General features: G+C 39.3%; 1 protein-coding gene across 1 annotated transcript; it reads right to left on the bottom strand.

The window, feature by feature from the left end:
- Window positions 1-5,776: 5,776 nt before the first annotated feature.
- Window positions 5,777-17,123, bottom strand: LOC137976844 (tetratricopeptide repeat protein 28-like). Its single transcript, XM_068824180.1, has 3 exons — window positions 16,670-17,123; window positions 7,105-10,027; window positions 5,777-6,644 (listed from the first exon to the last, which is right to left on the bottom strand). Coding segments are annotated over exons 2-3 (2,856 nt in total). The 5' UTR covers window positions 9,960-10,027; window positions 16,670-17,123; the 3' UTR covers window positions 5,777-6,643.
- Window positions 17,124-19,310: the final 2,187 nt, after the last annotated feature.

Below are 19,310 nucleotides of genomic sequence, written 5' to 3' on the forward strand. Positions count from 1 at the left end.
GGGAATCAAACTCTCTCGCTCGTGAAAGTTGTTTCGCTTGTAGAATTTTTTTCTTTTGAGATACCGCCATGAATTATTAGTCACATTGATCTTTGAATTGTGTACTTTGCAAACAACATATTTCCTTTGAAAATTAAATTAAATTGTTCACAACTCAATGGTTACAAAACGGAAACCAAACTGCTCTACTCTCGGGCCGAGGGCCGAAATTGATAGCAGCGGCCAATAAGAACTCGTACGCCGGTTTAGTTTTGAACTCGTTCACTCAACATAGAACTCGCTGGTTCGAAAATAAATATTAAAGAACACTCAAAGCAAGTGTGCAGAACACAATAGTCAGGGAAATGGGAAAAAATGTGTCTTACTCACTTCCGAACACAGACGTAAATAGTCGCGCGCGTCATGCAAGTTTGTCTAATGACATCACACATCAAATTTAAAAGCGCTTTCATTGGTTCTTGAAGTTACATGATAAGCGGCCTTTGTTCCCTTACCTTACATTACATTTTGTCTGGAGCGCTCGAATATTTTTCTGCAAACACAACAATCTCGCGCTTCGGCTCGATTGAGGCTGCCGCTCGTCAGCCTCTCGTCTTCGCTCCGCTGACTCGTTGGCAATTATTATTATTATTATTATTATTATTATTATTATTATTATTATTATTATTATTATTATTATTATTATTATTATTATTATAACTTGAGCCGCATAGAGAGAGTTGTTTCACAATTTAAAAGGGATCATTTTGAAATTTTAAAGACTTGGCGATCTGACACTCACTGTACAGTATATTGTATATCAAAGGCAATAGTAGTAAACTTATATAACATTTTTCTTGAAATGAATGTTAGAAAGGTCATCTCAGTTGAATAGGAAACTTTAATAGTTGCAAGTTGCCTGAAAAAAAAATCAAAATTTAAGAGTTGAACGGGATTCGAATCCACGGCCGTGCGAGTGCACTGCAACTGCTTGGATTTCAAGTAAAGGTTAATGCCACACCAGAAAACCATAAGGGTTGAAACGTGTAACGTGCGTTCACAGCTTCCGAATATTCAGAGCTAAGTACCATATTTGGAAACCCCTTGCTCCAGTTAATTTCGCGCGAGAACGTTGGTGGTATTGCGTCACGTTGTTCTTGGGAACTGATTCGTTGAATCTTTCTCTCTTGTTGTTTCAAATATGGTACTTAGCAAATTGAATATTCAGAAGCTTGTTTCCCAGCACACAAGGGGCCGTTACATGTTTCAACCCTTATGGGTTTCTGGTCACACCTATCGAACACACAATTAAGAGTATTTAAAAAGATCAAGTATAGACCGTATTCATAAATGACAGGCAAGAAATTATTCTCTTGTTTTTGTGCTAATCATCCTCACTAGCCCCACTTTAGAGCAAAAGTTCTTTTGAGTTTTGTCCTTGCTAACGAGGCTATAGTGAGGATGATCAACACAAAGACAAAAGGCTAATTTCTTGGCACGGTGTATTGGAAAAACACTTTTGGCCGGAAGTAGAAATTTAGTTTGATTGACAGCATATGTAGACTATCGCAACGCTTTTCACGGAAAACAATTGTTTGCGCAAAATAATTTTGTTCTCTCCCAAACGTTCGAGGTATTTGTATACATAATCATCATATTATTTTACTTTTTTGTGTCTGTAATCGTATTTTAAAAAAGTGTTTAAGGCCCGGGAAAACGGTTTCAACATTTTCTTCAACATCCGTGTGATTTTTTTGGACGATGTTAACTGGTGAGGTGGGCAAACGCTTCCAATACAATACAATACAATACAATACAATACAATACAATACACACTTAATTGACCACTCCCCATGATATAGGGGCTTTTCAGGGCCAATGAAACACAACGAAACGACGGAACAGAACAACGACAATTGTTAAGAATCCCAACCGGCCAGAGGCAAACCAGTTGGCTACTTACAAGTGCAGCTGGGAAATTGAACCAGGGACAACCAGGATCAAATTCAACGAGTGGTCAGAGCGGGTCTTGAACCCGGGGTCTCCGGATCTCAAGGCCAGCGCCCTAACAACTGGGCCACACTGCCTCCTACAATACACCACCGACATTTGATTCAACAAAGCTTCACGAAAGAAAAAAAGAGAGAAGTTAAAAAAAACAAAGCTTCACGAGACTGCCTGGTATTGAATCCCAGGCTGCAGCCGCGGTTGTTACTATGGATACGGAGATGCATTGAGAGGCTGATTAGAGCGCACGCTCATACTAAAAAACCTTGAAACAGGGGGCAAATCACTTTAATTTCATTCAACATTCGAGATAACATCCCACAAAGAACGTGTCCCTCGGGAGTCCGAACAAAGATTCAGAATCACGGCGAGGGGAAATATAAGCAAACAAGAAAACAAGCCGGGCCTCAGTACTATTCTCAACATTAGGAGTAATCATGGTCTATTAATCAAGTCTCAATCTTATTCAGAGAAGTAGGGATACTGTAAGTCAAATTAAGTGTTTGCTAAGACTGACCGTTTTCTTTGTTGCATGATTTGTCTTGAAGAACTCCGTTGTCATCCAGGTTACACTGAACCTGGTCAGGGTCGATAGTAAGCGTATCAAATTCTCCTTTGGCAGGCAACGTCTCATCTTCAGGATTCGCGGTAACGAAGGCTGTAAGGACAAAAATAGTATTGAAGACTATTCCCGCTGCAGCCATTTCTGCGCTAGGCCAGTAAGGTCCCGTAGTGCGTTCTTTCTCTTGTGACGGAAGAGTTGACCTTTTTATGCTGTGGCATTCGGCTTATGGAGAAAAAAACCAATAGGTGTTGTTCACGTTACGCCATCACAGCCATATTGGTGGACGAAATCAAGAGATCTCTCATTAGCTAACTCCTTTTAATCGTCCCCAAACAAATGTACATTACATCATTGTATCTGTGTTTCCAGAGATTGGTTGCAAACCATTTGTAGTCGATGCTTGACAAGTTCAAATAAAGAGAAAGGAGCGGAGAATTTTTGTGTTAGCAGCAAAATACTTCAAAGAAATAGCACTTATTGTATATTGCTTTGGCTCTTCACTCGTTTATTTATAGAGGTTGTCATATACGTAAACAGATCCAAGCTTATTTACCACCAGGGATATTGCGGTTGAGTTCATTATTTCCTGATATGCAAGGGTTACCAAGAGTTACAAATAGAATGTTAAACATCAGGTATCCTCAGGTGCGATTTTGGATGATCTTTGAACTCTTATATTAAAAGACATTAAGAGATCTTAAAAGAGGTCTGAAAAGACCTCTTCATATCAGCAGACGAAATAAATATCTCCTACACTTGGGCCTTAATTAGTTGCTGGCAACTTCCGCATTTAAATGTCCTGAACAAAGCAACAGTTATTTTCGTTTTCTAGAACTGGTGCAAAACTCTGGAATGGCTGATTCCCCTTGAAATTCAAAAGCTTAAGAAGGCGACTTTCAAAAGAAAACTGAATGATATGCTTAATTTTACACATTTTGAGGAGATTAAATTAACGGGTACATGCGTTTTAAATTGACCTTTTTACGGATATGGCAACACATTAATTGTCCTTTCACTCTACACTTAATAAGGCCATTTATACGGGAAAAAACAAGACGCGTCTTAAATAGGACGCGAACTGTACCATTTACACGTTCGCGTTCTACATAAGACGCGAACATCTCGTATAAATGGTACGCGTCTTATTTGGTTATTTATCATTATAAATCTAGCACACCCTCGAGGAATAACTATTAATTTACAGTTACCACCTTTGTACTTTTCATCCGCAAAGTTGCAAATTAAAAACCCTTTCAATTCAATTGAACAAAAACAAAAAATAACTTACACGAGTCACTTGTCACGCAGTTATCAAGTTGTTCCGCGATTGCCAGTTCCCGGCAAAGGATGAGGAGGAACTCTTTCTCCTCCATCAAAGTCCAAGTGTTTCTGTTTTGTTGGTGTTTTGAGCCTGACTGGCAAGCCATTTTGTTAGCCTGGGTGACGCGTTAACAAAACGAGGATGTTCTTGTCACGGTCGTCAATTATGTGACAGGCATGCGCACTTATAGCTCACGTCTTATTTAGGTCGCGAAACCATTTATACGAGGAAGTTCACGTCTTATTTAAGACGCGGGCAAAATAAGAACAGCCGAAATTTCTGTTCCAAGATAAGACGCGTCTTATGTAAGTCGCGTATAAAATAAGACGCGAACGCTTGTTTTGTAGCATTTATACGAGCAGTTCGCGCCTTATTTAAGATACGTCTTACATAAGACGCGTCTTATTTTCTCCTGTATAAATGGCCCTAATGTTTTGGCTATTTTTTCGATATTTTTTAGTGTATGGTGACACGTTGCACCTTAATTATGCCATATATTTCCACCAGAATTTTTCCGTCAAACCAAATATCTTTGATTGATATTTTTAAATCAAAATGACGACAAGCGGTGTTGATGTCGCCATTTTGATTTGAAAATATTTGTAACACGCATGCGTATGTGCCTCATATTGTAAGCTGATAGCTTTGCACGCGCACACACTTGGAGGAAATGTTCACTCGTGCACAAAATTATTCAACATGTTGAAATATTCGGCGCCGATGGCGGGCGTGAACGTTAGCGCTCGAAACGCCTCCGCACACTGGGGGAACGTGCTTACGCCAATAGTGGCGAGTGAAACTTTGCTTAGCTGACGGCTCTAGTGTGTGCGGCGGGCTTAAGAATGGTTTTCTGGTGAGATGGGTGATGTATGTGTTTAAAAACACGTACATGCACGAGTTTTACTTTACAATGTGTCAGTCTGCGTTGTTGTTGTTATATCCTTTCTTTGTTATCATATCGGCCTCAATTCTCCCTTACGTCAATCCCCTGCCTAAATCTGTGATTGCACTCACGTGATAAGACCGCCATGTTGGTGCCAAAACAATAGAAAAATACAGCTCAAGTTTTGCATAATAATAGAGTCACATTCCCAAAAACCGTTTTTGCCATTGTTCTTTCTACCAACATTGCCGCTGTTATGTCAGGTGCAATCAAAGAATGACAGGCTTCCCTCTTCCCCCCCCCCCCCCCCCCTTCCCGGCTGTGCATAAGGGATGGCACTGCTATGGCAATTTGCGCTTTCTAGTGTTTCTAAATTTGTAAAAAAGACAACTAAGTCATAGGTAATGATTTTTCCATAAAATGCACTATCGAAGCGATCTCGGTTTCTCTTGTGGAAAGTGCTGCACTCTGATTTAAGAATTTGGTTTTGGCCACTTACTATTTGTTATCTTGTGAGACGTTCCATAATTATATAGTTCTCTTCCATGTTTAACTGTAGTAAACAGTTATGTAGGTAGGTGAAGAGGATGTAATTGGGGGCGCAACTTGTTTGGCTATGGGGTTTCAAGAGAAGTTGCATGAAAGATCGCAAAATGCAACAGAGCCTTATATTAAATTAGGGTTTCAGTTTAAAACGTATGTTAAACATTCGGTTTGCGTTACATGACCCGGATATCCAAATACCATCAGTGTGACCTTTGCGACTGAAATGGTCTTAATTGAAGGCCATAGTATAGGCTGCCTGTAGCCTTTCGTTCCCTTGAGGCTTAAACCAACACTTTCAACCAACTGTACTATTTGGAAGGATTGAATCTACCCCAATTATTTCACATGACATCAAATGTTATGGTACCAAATGAAACACCAATCATGCCTGAACAATGTGCACTCTTTAATGTAGCCCTATATTTTGTTTTCAAAAGCTTATATCTCAGAAACGAACTTGGTGACCCCCATTTTATATTGCTGTAAAGTGGTTATCAGGCTAGGATGAATCTCTCTGCAGAGGTATAAAAAATTCTCTGAAGCGGAATCAGGGCCACCTTATAATTTTCCAGTTTTGAAGATGGCTATGAATCTGCTCCAGACATTTTTTTCTAACTTTGCAGCGGATTTGTTAGTTTCTTAACTATTATTCCAGGAATTGAACTACTTTCGAATGCAAACCCATTCTTTCATTTTGCTTAAAAACACCACCGATAACTCGAGGGAGTAAGCCCTATAAAGAACTTGGAAATTTATTAAGAAAAGAAAAACGTCTTCTTTATTGCTGATGATTTCATCCATTTGTTATGCAGAAGAATAGGAAAAAACTTTCACCCGTTGTTTCCCTTCTATTTTGTGATCGTTGAATGTTGCAAATGTTTCTCTTTTCCTTATCACGGTAAACGCCTGATGTTAAGGGTCAGGTCATCAGCAGAAGTGTTTTTTCTTTTCTTTCGAAACTGGCTTACAGTCATACAACAAAAAAAGTTTCAAAGAACTAAATAAAACATGATTTTTAGCAATTGAAATATAGCACTATCATTTTGATCGCCACTGAAGCAACACTGCCTTTTGAAGTTATAAAAGAAACGAAGTATCAAAATAGCGGGTAAAAATAGCATTTTGCTATAGATCTAAGCTTTCTGTCATAATTTCACTTACAATAATATCAGTCTATTGGTTTAGTTAACGCAGTAAACTTCTACTAAATCTTTGGAGCTTGTTCTACTGTCATAACGATGATTGTTAACCCGTTCTAATGTTTTTTTTTTTTTTTACAAGTTCGGCAATCACTGAATCGTCAGGTCCTGCCAGGTAGTCTTCTAGCATCTTCGACATCCATTCTGGAAAAAGAAAAAAGTAAAACAGCCCTAAATGTAGCTGGTTCTTTCGAGGATACACAATGCGTCGATGCGAATGGCTACGTGCAGGACGATGCTGTCTTCGAATTCCTTACAAAAGATGAAGTTTAGCGATCTATATATGGGAGAACATAAACACCAAAAGAGATATCACGAGTTGATAAAATGAGCCATCTTCACCAGTTAACAAAAGGTCAGAAAAGGCTGAATGAAAATAGTTTGTCCACCAATGTGAAATGTATCCTTTACGCTACTGTGCATGCGTGATAGGCTTGTGGAAATTACACTTGGAACAAAAGCGTGTTAGAGGAAACTTTGAATTGTTTACACTACGAAGCTTGCATCTCGTTATCATGCCATCTTACGCCTATTTGTTTGCTGTCGTCAAATTTCCAGTTTGACAGTATTCTTGTTTTCTGAGTTAAACTCGAACTTCACTTACCATTTTTTTGGAAATTCCAGCGTGACATCATCGCCAACTAGCACAAATGGCGCCCAGTGCTTTATAGCGCAATACTGCTTTGACTCTCGGAAAGATTTCATTGCTAGTTGAAGAGCTGTACTTGCGCTTTTTCCATCTACCAGATGCTGGTAGAAGTACCTCATGAACAGCAACGTTGCCTCGTCATCAATTGCCCAGAGTGACACCAAAACAGACCGAGCTCCAGCACACAGGAAAGCCCTTGCAATTCCCACCACTCCCTCAGATTTCACTTCTCCCCGGCCACTGTGACAACAGCTCAGCACAACTAGTCTTGCTCGAAGAGAAATTGTCTGAACATCCGACATTTTCAAAATGAAGTCTTCCTCTTTGGGAATTGGCGATTTCCGTTCGGTATTTGGGGCTAAAGCAATTTCTCCCATTTTTGGGTATCCATGTGCTGCCATGTGAACTAATGCAACTGATTTCAAACTTTTCAGCACCTCAGATTTCGTGGCACTTTTTCCAGTCAGCGGTGTTGTGTGCAGAAGTTGTCCAATCATCTCTACTTCCTTTTTTGCACACGGAAGCTGTTCCAAAATGGGCTCTCCTTTCTTATTAGTAACTTCGTTCAACCACGGATCACCTACAAGCAGTGCTCCAGTCTTACTGTGGAAGTCTTCACGTGCACCAACGATCACATTAAAAGCGGTCAACGAGGGAACGGTGCGGATCCTGATAGATTCACTCAATGCAGAATATGGAGCCAAGCAAAATGGTCCATCGGGAACAACGATTAACTCATTTTCTTGGAGCAAGTCTGCAATTGGCCCGAGTAAGACATCATACAACGGCTGTAAAGAGTTAACGGAGGATGAGGATGGTAGAACTGTTTTCTCAGTGATAAGTTTTTTGCTGTGAGACAGGTCACTACGTAGTGGATCCAAAGAACGATTCTCGCATCTGACACCATCCCTTACGCCGATCCCTTTCAAAATAGTTTCCATCAGCAAATCAGCACTTCCATTCGCGATTTCTTTTTGCCGAAAGCTGATCTTGCTGTCTTTTCTAAGCACCCAAAACGTGATCTTGTTATCGTCAAGTGCCACAAAAACGGCTTGTGAAGGTAAAAGCTCTAATGCAGCTGTAAGAGTTTGATTCGGAGCAAGTGCAGAAAATAACGGAAAGTCAATGCCGTATTGATCTTTCAAAATATCCATCAAAGCCTGTGCTCGACCTTTCTCAGCTGCATACAAAGCTTCTTCAATCTCTCCATTCTTCAAAAGTGTCCTCCACAGAGCAGTGTATGACAGGCGATAAGAATCACGAAAACTTATTTTCCATTCATCTTCTGACTTCAGACTACGCCTTGTTTTATCAAAATGTTTTATACTTAAACGATAGCAACTGAGTGCATTACTCAAGAAACCCAACAATTCATGGTCATAACCTAGCGAATGCCACGCCATTCCTTCACTTATACAGTCTCCAATTTCCTTGTAAATACTAAGACTGTGTTTATGGTACTCCATGGCTTCCTTTAAATAACCTAAAATGCAATAGGCATTTCCCAGATTTCCATAGGCTGATCCCTCGCCAGCCCTATCCCCTACTTCTTTAGCAATACTAAGACGTTTTTCGTGGTACTCAATGGCTTGTTTAAAATTACCTAGACTAAAAAAGGCCTTTCCCAGATTTCCATAGGCTGATCCCTCGCCAGCCCTATCCTCTACGTCTTTAGCAATACTAAGATGTTTTTCGTCGTACTCAATGGCTTGTTTAAAATTATCAAGTTTGCGATAGGCATTTCCCAGATTTCCATAGGCTGATCCCTCGCCAGCCCTATCCCCTACGTCTTTAGCAATACTAAGATCTTTTTCGTAGTACTCAATGGCTTGTTTAAAATTACCAAGACTAAGATAGGCATTTCCCAGATTTCCATAGGTTGATCCCTCGCCAGCCCTATCCCCTACTTCTTTTGCAATACTAAGATGTTTTTCATAGTACTCAATGGCTTGTTTAAAATTACCTAGACTAAGATAGCCATTTCCCAGAATTCCATAGGCTGATCCCTCGCCAGCCCTATCCCCTACTTCTTTAGCAATACTAAGATGTTTTTTGTTGTACTCAATGGCTTGTTTAAAATTACCAAGTTTGCGATAGGCATTTCCCAGATTTCCATAGACTGATCCCTCGCCAGCCCTATCCCCTACGTCTTTAGCAATACTAAGATCTTTTTCGTAGTACTCAATGGCTTGTTTAAAATTACCTAGACTAAGATAGGCATTTCCCAGATTTCCATAGGTTGTTCCCTCGCTAGCCCTATCCCCTACTTCTTTTACAATACTGAGACATTTTTCATAGTACTCAATGGCTTGTTTAAAATTACCTAGACTAAGATACCCATTTCCCAGATTTCCATAGGTTGTTCCCTCCCTAGCCCTATCCCCTACTTCTTTTGCAATACTGAGACATTTTTCCTTGTACTGAATGGATTGTTTAAAATTACCTAAACTAAGATAGGCATTTCCCAGATTTCCATAGGCTGATCCCTCGCCAGCCCTATCCCCTACGTCTTTAGCAATACTAAGACATTTTTCATAGTACTCAATGGCTTGTTTAAAATTACCTTGTTTGTGATAAGCAATTCCCAGATTTCCATAGGCTGATCCCTCGTTAGCCCTGCAGCCTATATCTCTGAAAATATGCAATGCTTGTGCATAATTTGTTATGGCCTGTTGATAATCAGGTAGGTTAAGGTAAGCAGTGCCGAGATGAAAATGAGCCCCTCCTTCTCGATCCCTGTCTTCTACACTAATCGCAATGGCAAGCTCTAGCATTCGCTGTTCTACAGCTTCTAACTTCCCATCTACCATTCTTCAATAACTAGATGACAATGAAAGCTTTTTCGATCAGACTATCCAATGTCAAATCAAGGATGAAGCTGGAAGGAAAGAAAAGTAAAGACGCTTGATCTTTAATCTGCTTTTTAAAGTAATAAAAGGTTATTCAATATCATGTATTCTGTGTTACCAAGTCATTCTCTCGAAACTCGTTGAAATCGACGGTACTGAAAATTATCCATTGCTGTTCATTACGTATCTTACCACTCAGTCCTATTTTTTTGAGTTTTCAAACCACCTTAGAATTTTTCCATGGGGATTTTTAACTCCGTAAAGTTTCACCCTTTCCAATTTATCCTCGCTTATTCTCCCCATAAAGTTGACCTTGTTTTGATAGAGACCTCACTGCTTTTCTTATTCAACTTCTTGGCAAGAGAACATCATAAACATATGAAAAACAGGGAGGTCTGTATCATGACAAGGTCAACTCCAACCTCACTTTCATTTAAAGGCCAGGTAACTAAGCACATAACTGCAACAAAAATTCTCTTTAATCGAGGTTTCGAATGGTCATAAAATCTCTTATTATTTTACATTATTTTTTTACCCTTGTATGCCGATTGCCAGAAGCCCAGCGACCGAAAAAGATTATCCTCCGAGTACATACTCATTATTTACTCAACAGAATATTGGGTTTCTTTTTTGTTAATGACGAATGCATAAATAGGTTAAAGGGCAAAAGAGGTTTTAGAGTGCAACTCGGAAGTTGCTATGGCAACAAAGCGATGGAAAGATTTTGTCGAGTATGTGATAAATAAAAATTTGTATGGACTTCCTTCTGCATTTTGTGTTTGATGGTCACTCGTGATCGGAAAGTCCTCAAGTTGGCACTGGACAGGGGAACTTTCATCTTTCACTCGTGTCCATAAGTCACGAAATGCATTCGCGTTCATAAGATTTCCTATACACATACATATTACATTATTTATACACGGTAAAATCTTCAGTATATATTACAGTGAGAAGTTTCATTACAACTAGGCCGTTTTACAAGAGTGTCATGTGGGAGCCCGACCGACAGCTGCTATCAAGGTGGTCAGTTTCCCCTTTGAAATATCCTAAGGAATCTAATTTCCGTACTCCGACGAGCAAACGTATCGGTAACAGTGCCCGGCAATAACAAAAAGCACGCTTCGAATAATTTGTGCGTGGTATAGACAACTCGAGTTTAGCCTCAGAGTCTCTAAAGTTATACTGTGTAATGCGGGTATAAAATAAATTCTGGAGGTACGCTGGGGACAGAAGGCTGCGATTATGGCTAAATCGTACAATAGTAAAATATGACTTTTGACCTACGATTCTTCCGATTCTTCAGATTCTCCGCTTGTTCAGATTCTGCGATTCTTCCGATTCTACGATTTTTCCGATTCTCCTATTTTACCAATTTTTATTGTCCGATTCTAAGATTTTTCCGATTCTCCTATTTTACCAATTTTCATTCTCTGATTCTACGATTTTTCCGATTCTCCTATTGTCCGATTCTAAGATTTTTCCGATTCTCCTATTTAACCAATTTTCATTCTCTCAGGAGAGTCTAAAAGTGCTACTAAGAATGTATGTTCCTCGTTCTAAAATCATAAATGCCCCAAAGTACAAAACACAATGAATAATCTTCGTTCTCAAAGCGTGAGAGCCCAAGAGGACTATATACAGTATATACTCTTCCGAGTCCTAAGACCAAAATCGGTAATTAGAATGTATATTCCTCGTTCTAAAATCGTGAACTAAAGCGCAAAGCACAATGGATATTCGCCGTTGTGAAAGCGTAAAGACGTAAGTGCGGATAAACTACAGAATATAGGCCATTTTTAAAGAAGTATCACTCGAGTGGCTCGGCGGCTTGCCAGTCGCGTTGACTGACGAGCCGTTGAGCCGCCGGGCCGCCGAGCCTCGTTCTTTCAGTCAAATTTTAGCTTTCATATTACGGTTCCATTAATCACACTCTTTACGAGATAAGGTGATGAATATAGCACTCGTTTACTGATTAAGCCCAGCGCTCGTTTCAGTGTTTCAGTGATTAGGCCTAAGCACTCTTTTAAAATTTTAGCTTTCATTTTACGGTACGGTTAACTACACTTTTTACCGAGAGAATCTTAAGGTATAGTCGTAGAATCGGAAGAATCGGAGAATCGGAGAGTGAATTCTGGAGAATCTTAAGGTACAATCGTAGAATCGGAAGAATCGGAGAGTGAATTCTGGAGAATCTTAAGGTACAATCGTAGAATCGGAAGAATCGGAGAATCGGAGAATGAATTCTGCTTTCTGAAACATCTTTTTAACGTAAACTCTTAAGGTAAAATCGTAGAATCGGAAGAATCGGAGAATCGAACAAAGATTTCTGAAATATTTGAAAGTACAATCGTAGAATAGGAAGAATAGGACGGTATATTCGAAAACATCAAAAACTGTAGTGGTTAAATTCATCTTAAAGGTCTTAAGGGTCTTAAGGTAAAATCGTAAAATCGGACAAAGATTTCTGAAATATCTGAAAGTACAATCGTAGAATAGGAAGAATGGGACGGTATATTCGTAAAACATCAAAAACTGTAGTGGTTAAATCGGATAATAGTACCCCTAAATCGGTGTATACTATTCTACGATTTAGCCATAATCGCACTGCTCTCGCTGGGGAGAGACCTTTGATCATTTTAAACATCAATGTGGCTTTAGTCTTTTTCCGGCGTGTAATATTAGATTATCCCAATTAACCATATTTAAAAGGAAACTGGCACTTTGTGGCAATCGCAATCGCAATCGCAATCGCAATCGCCTTTGTGGCAATCGCCCTGGCAGCTCTATTTTAAAGGTTTTGGAGTTTATCACTTAAGGTTCAGTTGCAATTGCCCCAAACGGAGCTACAATAATCAAAGATGGGGTAAGATGAACGCTTGATAGATTTGGAGGGCAGTACCTTGTTCTGAGATGAATCGTCTTATATGGTTAAGGGCCCTTGTAGTTGTAAATATCCTCGTACTAATTTCATCTATAGATTTAGACCATGAGAGGTGGTCTCATTGTCGAGGTTGAGCCAACCTTCGCTTTCAAGATCGTGTAAGGGATGACCTGCAGTATTACCGTATCCAAGTAAAAGGGTTAAAACACGCATGGGTGCCGGAAGCCGGGTTACAGCCGAACTGTGCCTTTCGACACCATTCACATTGGTTTTTTTTTCCTTATTTCTGAAGCCTCATTTTAAGAGGTGGAAAGATGTTTCTATAAGCACCAAGCATTTTAAAGATTTAACTGGAAGTTCTAACTTCCTGTAAAATCTAACATGGACGAATTTGCAATTAGGTTATTTGGGGGAAACGAAGATTAATTTAAGCAACATAAACAAAACTGATTCCGCTTTAGTTTCTATCAATAACGGAATAGACCCTTCCACGGTTTTTGACCGCCATCTTGGCTGGGGGACAAACACGTGCACGGCTAAATTTACAGTAAATGTATGGGATTTTTGCCGACTTTGAACCGCTGTAGCGCCGCTCAAAAGAGACCGATTTCCAACTTTTGCCACTACTTTAAATAGCTTTATTGATATCATTCATTCAACAGAAAATAAGGCTATTAAGGAGGGTAAGACGTCCGTAAATTCGAATAATAAATCTCCCTCATGTTGCTTCTAATTTCGCGGCAATTTGCCGTGATGATTTTGGAAGGGTTTGTATGAAATCTTACATGTAAAAATTCGTTTATGGTCGTTGTAGCCTGAATCTGTTCTTCATTTTTCATGAAAATAATCTCAGTATAAATGTCTTTTAAAAGACACTATCACTGTGGAAATCCGTCTCTTTTTAGCGGCGCTACAGCGGTTCAAAGTCGGCCAAAATCGCATACGTTTACTGTAAATCTAGCTCTGTTTGCCCCCCAACCAAGATGGCGCCAAAAACCGTGAAAGAGTCTATTGGCTTTGGTTTAAACAGCTTCAAGATTTAAGCCATGAAAGGGGGAAAAAATCAATCATTTTGCGCTAACACATTCAACCTTTAACTAAAGGATAATCCGAACAGGTGACTGTTTAGTCACGGCCACTTTCAATGGATGAGTAAGATTGACTGTAGAAACGGGTGTATTAATGGAGCCGCAAAGCACTGAATGGTGAAAGAGGAGAAATTCCCTTTTTCGGGATGCAATTACAACAGGCCAATATCTACATATTTGAATCATGGATGACTGCAGATCACACCCTCCTTTTTTTAATAAGTCATCCACTGAGCAAAACAGTCCTGCCTTACTTGCTTGATCATCAAACAAATAAAATCAAATAACTCATGTCGAGTTTGGCAGTTGAAAAATTCAGCATCGCCTTGCCAATGAAAACCGAGTGAACTAGAATGCTCGCACAATAGTGAACTAATGCTTTGGAAAGAACAAGTTAGAGCTTTAGATATTCCTCCTCAAAAAATCAGTTGCTTCTTGAATCTTTACGCATTCATGCCACCTTGTTTTGCATTTGACTTACCAATTGCTATATGGCAAAACGCGTTTCAGTTAATCAGAGAGGTCTAAACGTTACTTATCACTAAAAACCCAGCACAATGACAACTTTAGCAAAGAAAAACTTAAGGGAAAGGACTCGTCATAAAATGTCCCATTCATTTATTTCATCATAGTTGACTGGGTGTTCACAATAATTGATAAATGCACGCTAAGGATCAGCGGTTCATTGAGCAAGTTAGAGAATTTATTCATCAGCTATTGGAGCTTTAAAATTACAAACTGTGAAATATCATAAGTCCATCACTCGTAGAAAGGAATTGCATTGCGTTTGGGTAAGAATATAATACTCTATGTTCGAAGCCTTTTTGACGGGGAAGGGGTGGGGGCATTGAGGTCTTTTAGAGACTGCAAACCCCCCTTCCCCTAAAATAAATCACCTACAATCGCTTCTACAAACTGAATATCTGAACATTCCAAATACATTGTTGATGCATGCATGATATGGACTAACTTATTCATGTTATAGTCAAGTATTTGTGGATGCCTTGGTTTGTGTTTTTGGCTTAAATGTAAGAGATCCAGATCCCCGCCAACAAAATTGTCCCTAAGTGGATAGTAATACATCGCAACATAGGACTTAAGGTAGTTGAAGAGAGCGGAAAGAAAGAGTTTGCTACCAAATGCATGAGTGGTATCGATAAGGCGGGACAGTGAACTGTCACGAGAAAAGAATAGCGACAATTATTATCATTTATGCTTCATGCTTCTAACAATCATACAGTCTGACTGGTATTGTTGGCAAGGCATTGCTCTGGGCGAGCTCCGTTTGCTGGGACACAAATAATACCACATTTGTTTGGGATATTTTGGCCAAGCCCTGATGGGCTAGGCTAGGAAATACCCAAATATAGAAGACATGATCCCAGCAAAGGTGAGGGGACACACGCCATCCACAACAAAGTAAAAATAGGGAGGGTGGGGAGGGAAAATTGATTTGACCCTGTTGAATCAGCCTCCGCCTAGCTTGTACAAATGGTGAATGATCTAGAGAAAACCCCGGATGACAGAAATGCCCAAACTGCAATATGAGAAATAACTAACTAAGCAAGTCACACTCAGCATAAATCCATTTATTTCCTCTTGGCAATAAACTTCCTGCATCTATGGAGTTTTCGAATAAGTTAAAAAACAAGAAAGCCTGAGATCATTTCATTTCGAGTCGTTGTATATCGTGTTATCGTGTTAGACTAAATATGAAAGGCACACATTTCGTGTAACTCTAACATAAGCGTTAAGACGAGAATAAACATTTTTATAGATCTGCAAAAATCGGGTTTCTTTATTGGACGCCCTAAGACGTAAAAATTCGGGAAAAGTTAGGAACATCCTGCTTTTGGGCCATAACGCTTGACCGGTTAGGCAAAATTGCCAGATACGTAAACTTAAAAGTAAATTAAGTCTAAGACATTATTATAAAAACTGAAGTTTACCACGAAGCAGGACTTAAGCTAACATCGATCAACGATTTACTTCACCACTGATGCAAAAGACATACTTCAAGTGCTACTATGACCAAAAAATCAATTCTCCTTTTTCTTTGGATTTCAAAACTATGTTAACTAAACACTACGTGACCCAAGTTTTAAGCCTTGATTTCAAAAAGAAACGTGTTTATTTTAACTAGAATTTTCCTATTTGATGGTCCGCCATTACTGACTTTGAAATACTTGAGAGCTGGATCGAGGAGAAAATATCGTAAAAAACTCATTAGTTTAAGGCTTAATTAATATACAGCACGGGAGACTCGGGCTTTCAGACTTTTAAACTAGTGTTTTGCATATAAAATGAACTGCCTTTTAAGCTGGTTAGTAAATGATGTCACTTGCCCTAGATCCAACCCTCTGAGGTCCCTCGGCCAGTTTTGAACGTGAGTAATGGCGGACCGTGAAATCCAAAATTTACACTCAAAGTAAACAGCCTTTGGATAAAAATCCAAGAGCAAAATTTTGCCATTGAGGTGTTGAACAAACACACAGAAAATCTAAAGAAAAAACGTTTGTTCAATTCACACAGGCGTTACGGTTGTTTTGTAAAGCCTGCAGGCCTAGGATATTGTTGATTCGTCCTGAATTTTAATCACAGCCGTTGGCGAACCGGTAGAGTCAAGCAAACAACGCTAGTTTCAATACCCTTGAAGTATTTAAGTATTTACAATCATTAGGACGAACTTGAAAATTACTGACCTTTTTTTCCTGAGTCACTCAGAAAGACACAGCATAGTAATTAGAGCGCGACCAAAGAACGAAATCTGCAGTCTGATAAAAAAAAAGGGGAAAAAAAAAAAAAAAAGAAACACGAATAACGAAATGGAAATACTTTTTTTCTTGGAATGATCCGCGCCTCACAAATTACTTTCTTTGCCTCAATTTACTAGAAACATACACTTAGTTTCCGTTCCTTTGTCACAGTGTGAAACTAATCTAAAAGATTTAACGTGAATTAAACTAAAAAAAAAACCATAACAAGCTGTAATGGTGTCAAAAGCAAAACGCACGCATTTGTATCTTTAAATCGAGTTCTAGGGTACAGTGACACGACCTTTTTTTGATAAGCTTAGCAAGCAGGAGAGCATCTTTTGAGCCACCCTGATCTCGATTAACAATCTGACCATAAATGCATTGTTTCTAAGTAGCGATGTTCGGATGGAATTGATTGCTCCTACACCGTTCTATAATCTGTGGAGCACTTAACTTACCTTTTGCAAATAATTTAAAAGACTGCGTTTAAACAATACAGAGATTACAGCAGGACGAGAAGACAGCAGTTTGGAAGAATCGTACTTGGCGAAGCGCACGGAAAGTGATTTGTTCAGTTGCAGTTTTGAATATATAGCGGAAATCGTTCTATTATCAGCTCTGTGATATCACGGTGTTTTGACTCCTGCATTATCACAAATAAACGGAAAATGAAATTACGCCCGCTAAAGATAAAAGAAAAAAAGTCTCCGGCTTTAAGAATACCCGACGATTTAGATATGACCCTTACTGCCGGTAAACATGCTCATCTAACTAAACCAGCACGCCTATTTATTCTGCTCTCAAGCAGAGGTTTACGGCAAGGGAAGTATCGAAAACGAAGCACTCGAAAACGAAGAACATAGCACGAAGCACCCCAAAGGTCTAGATCGAACTAAACACCGTAAGTCGAAAACGAAGTCGAATCCCAACTCGAAAATGAAGCACTCAAACCTCGAAAACGAAGCATCCTAAGTCGAAAACGAAGCACCCTATTTTTGCCATTAGAAGATCGCTTTGACCAGAGGGAAAAACCAAATTTAATTGTTTATCAGAATAAAAATCAACTTGTTACTAAAGATCGTTTTTCTGCTGTTTCTTACTGTATCCTTGAGTTGAGAAAGTTGGGTACGCAGCACAAAACCACTATGGTCTTTAATTTTAAATGGTCTTACACCCGAGTATTTAAGCGTTGTATTTATCAATCGATCTGACGTTACTAATCACTAAGGGACTGCGTGAACAAACTTGCTGTTCCAATACCATTTATTTGGAAGACAGTTTTAGCTATAGCGAGGCGGTGCTTTCGAACAGCTTCCCTCCTGAGCTGCGGCAGGTAGAATCACTGAATAAAGTTAATATACATATACACATACATAAATGGAGAAAAAAAATTAAAAAAAAAACCTTAGGAACATGAGCGCAATCTAAAAATAGATTTCAAATAATTGTTATGGGGGTACAGGGATTCGCTCCGTTATCTCATATTCTCCTGGTCCTAGCGACCCCTCCCATGTGTAACCTTTTTTTTCTTGTTTTTGTTAAAGTTATACTTAGCACTGAAGACACACTCTATATTTATGTATACATACATACATACATACACACACACACACACACACACACACACACACACACACACACACACACACACATACATACATACATACATACATACATACATACATACATACATACATACCGTATTTACTCGAATAAGCGCCGCCCTCGAATAAGCGCCGCACCCCCGATGCAGCGCTTATTCGAGGAATTCCGTATAACCAATGTAATCTCCTTTCGAGTACAAACTCCAGCAATAAAAAATTCAAACACGCTTTATTCTTCATCAATAACTGCCTATGACGGCGGGAACTCAACGCATGTGGTGAAAAGCGAAAAGCGGTTAATAATTTGTTAGGAGCTGGTAACTGAATTGACTGCTCGAAGCGAAGAAAGTTACAAAATGCACTGAACTGCACGAAGCGAAACTTCTAGATCTGCTCACAAAGCGAAATTGTGGTATAGCAACCCTATCAACAACCATTGAAAGCTTGATATTGGGTTGTCGCAACAGAGCCAATACCTTGCATTTATCAGGGTTTAGAATCATCTTATTATTTCGAAACTATTCGCCCATTACCTGAAGTACTTTATTAAGAACGAGTTCAACAACGGCTGGATCAGTGTCAGCAAAATACAGGGTTCAGTGGCTCTCATATACCGGGCTCTGTTTTTGTTAATCATTACACATATACCGGGAACTCAAATCGTTAATCATTACATTACAGTTTCTGTTCTAAACTTCTGTGTAACGAGCAATTTGCTCAGACATTTAGAGGGAACAAAGAGTCTGAGTACGGGAATCACACCGCACATCCTAATTCCTCCATTTTCACATAGCCACAATTCCTTGCACCTTTCATCTTATCGCAACCAAAATTCCTTGTGTTTCGAAGAACAATCCTTTCTCCCGATTAGAGAGCTGCCTCCTCCATTCGCTTCAGTCTCACTCACTGCGGCAGCAAAAGACTTGAGTTTTATGATATAGGTGGTATTGCCATGCATATGACTTGCTTTACATCGGAGGCTA

This window comes from Montipora foliosa, chromosome 11, assembly GCF_036669935.1.
Source record: "Montipora foliosa isolate CH-2021 chromosome 11, ASM3666993v2, whole genome shotgun sequence".
In the NCBI taxonomy this organism is placed as follows: domain Eukaryota; kingdom Metazoa; phylum Cnidaria; class Anthozoa; order Scleractinia; family Acroporidae; genus Montipora; species Montipora foliosa.

What these genes read in the sequence shown, in the direction of transcription:
- LOC137976844 (XM_068824180.1), bottom strand. Translation starts at nt 9,959, where the DNA reads ATGGTAGATGGGAAGTTAGAAGCTGTAGAACAGCGAATGCTAGAGCTT.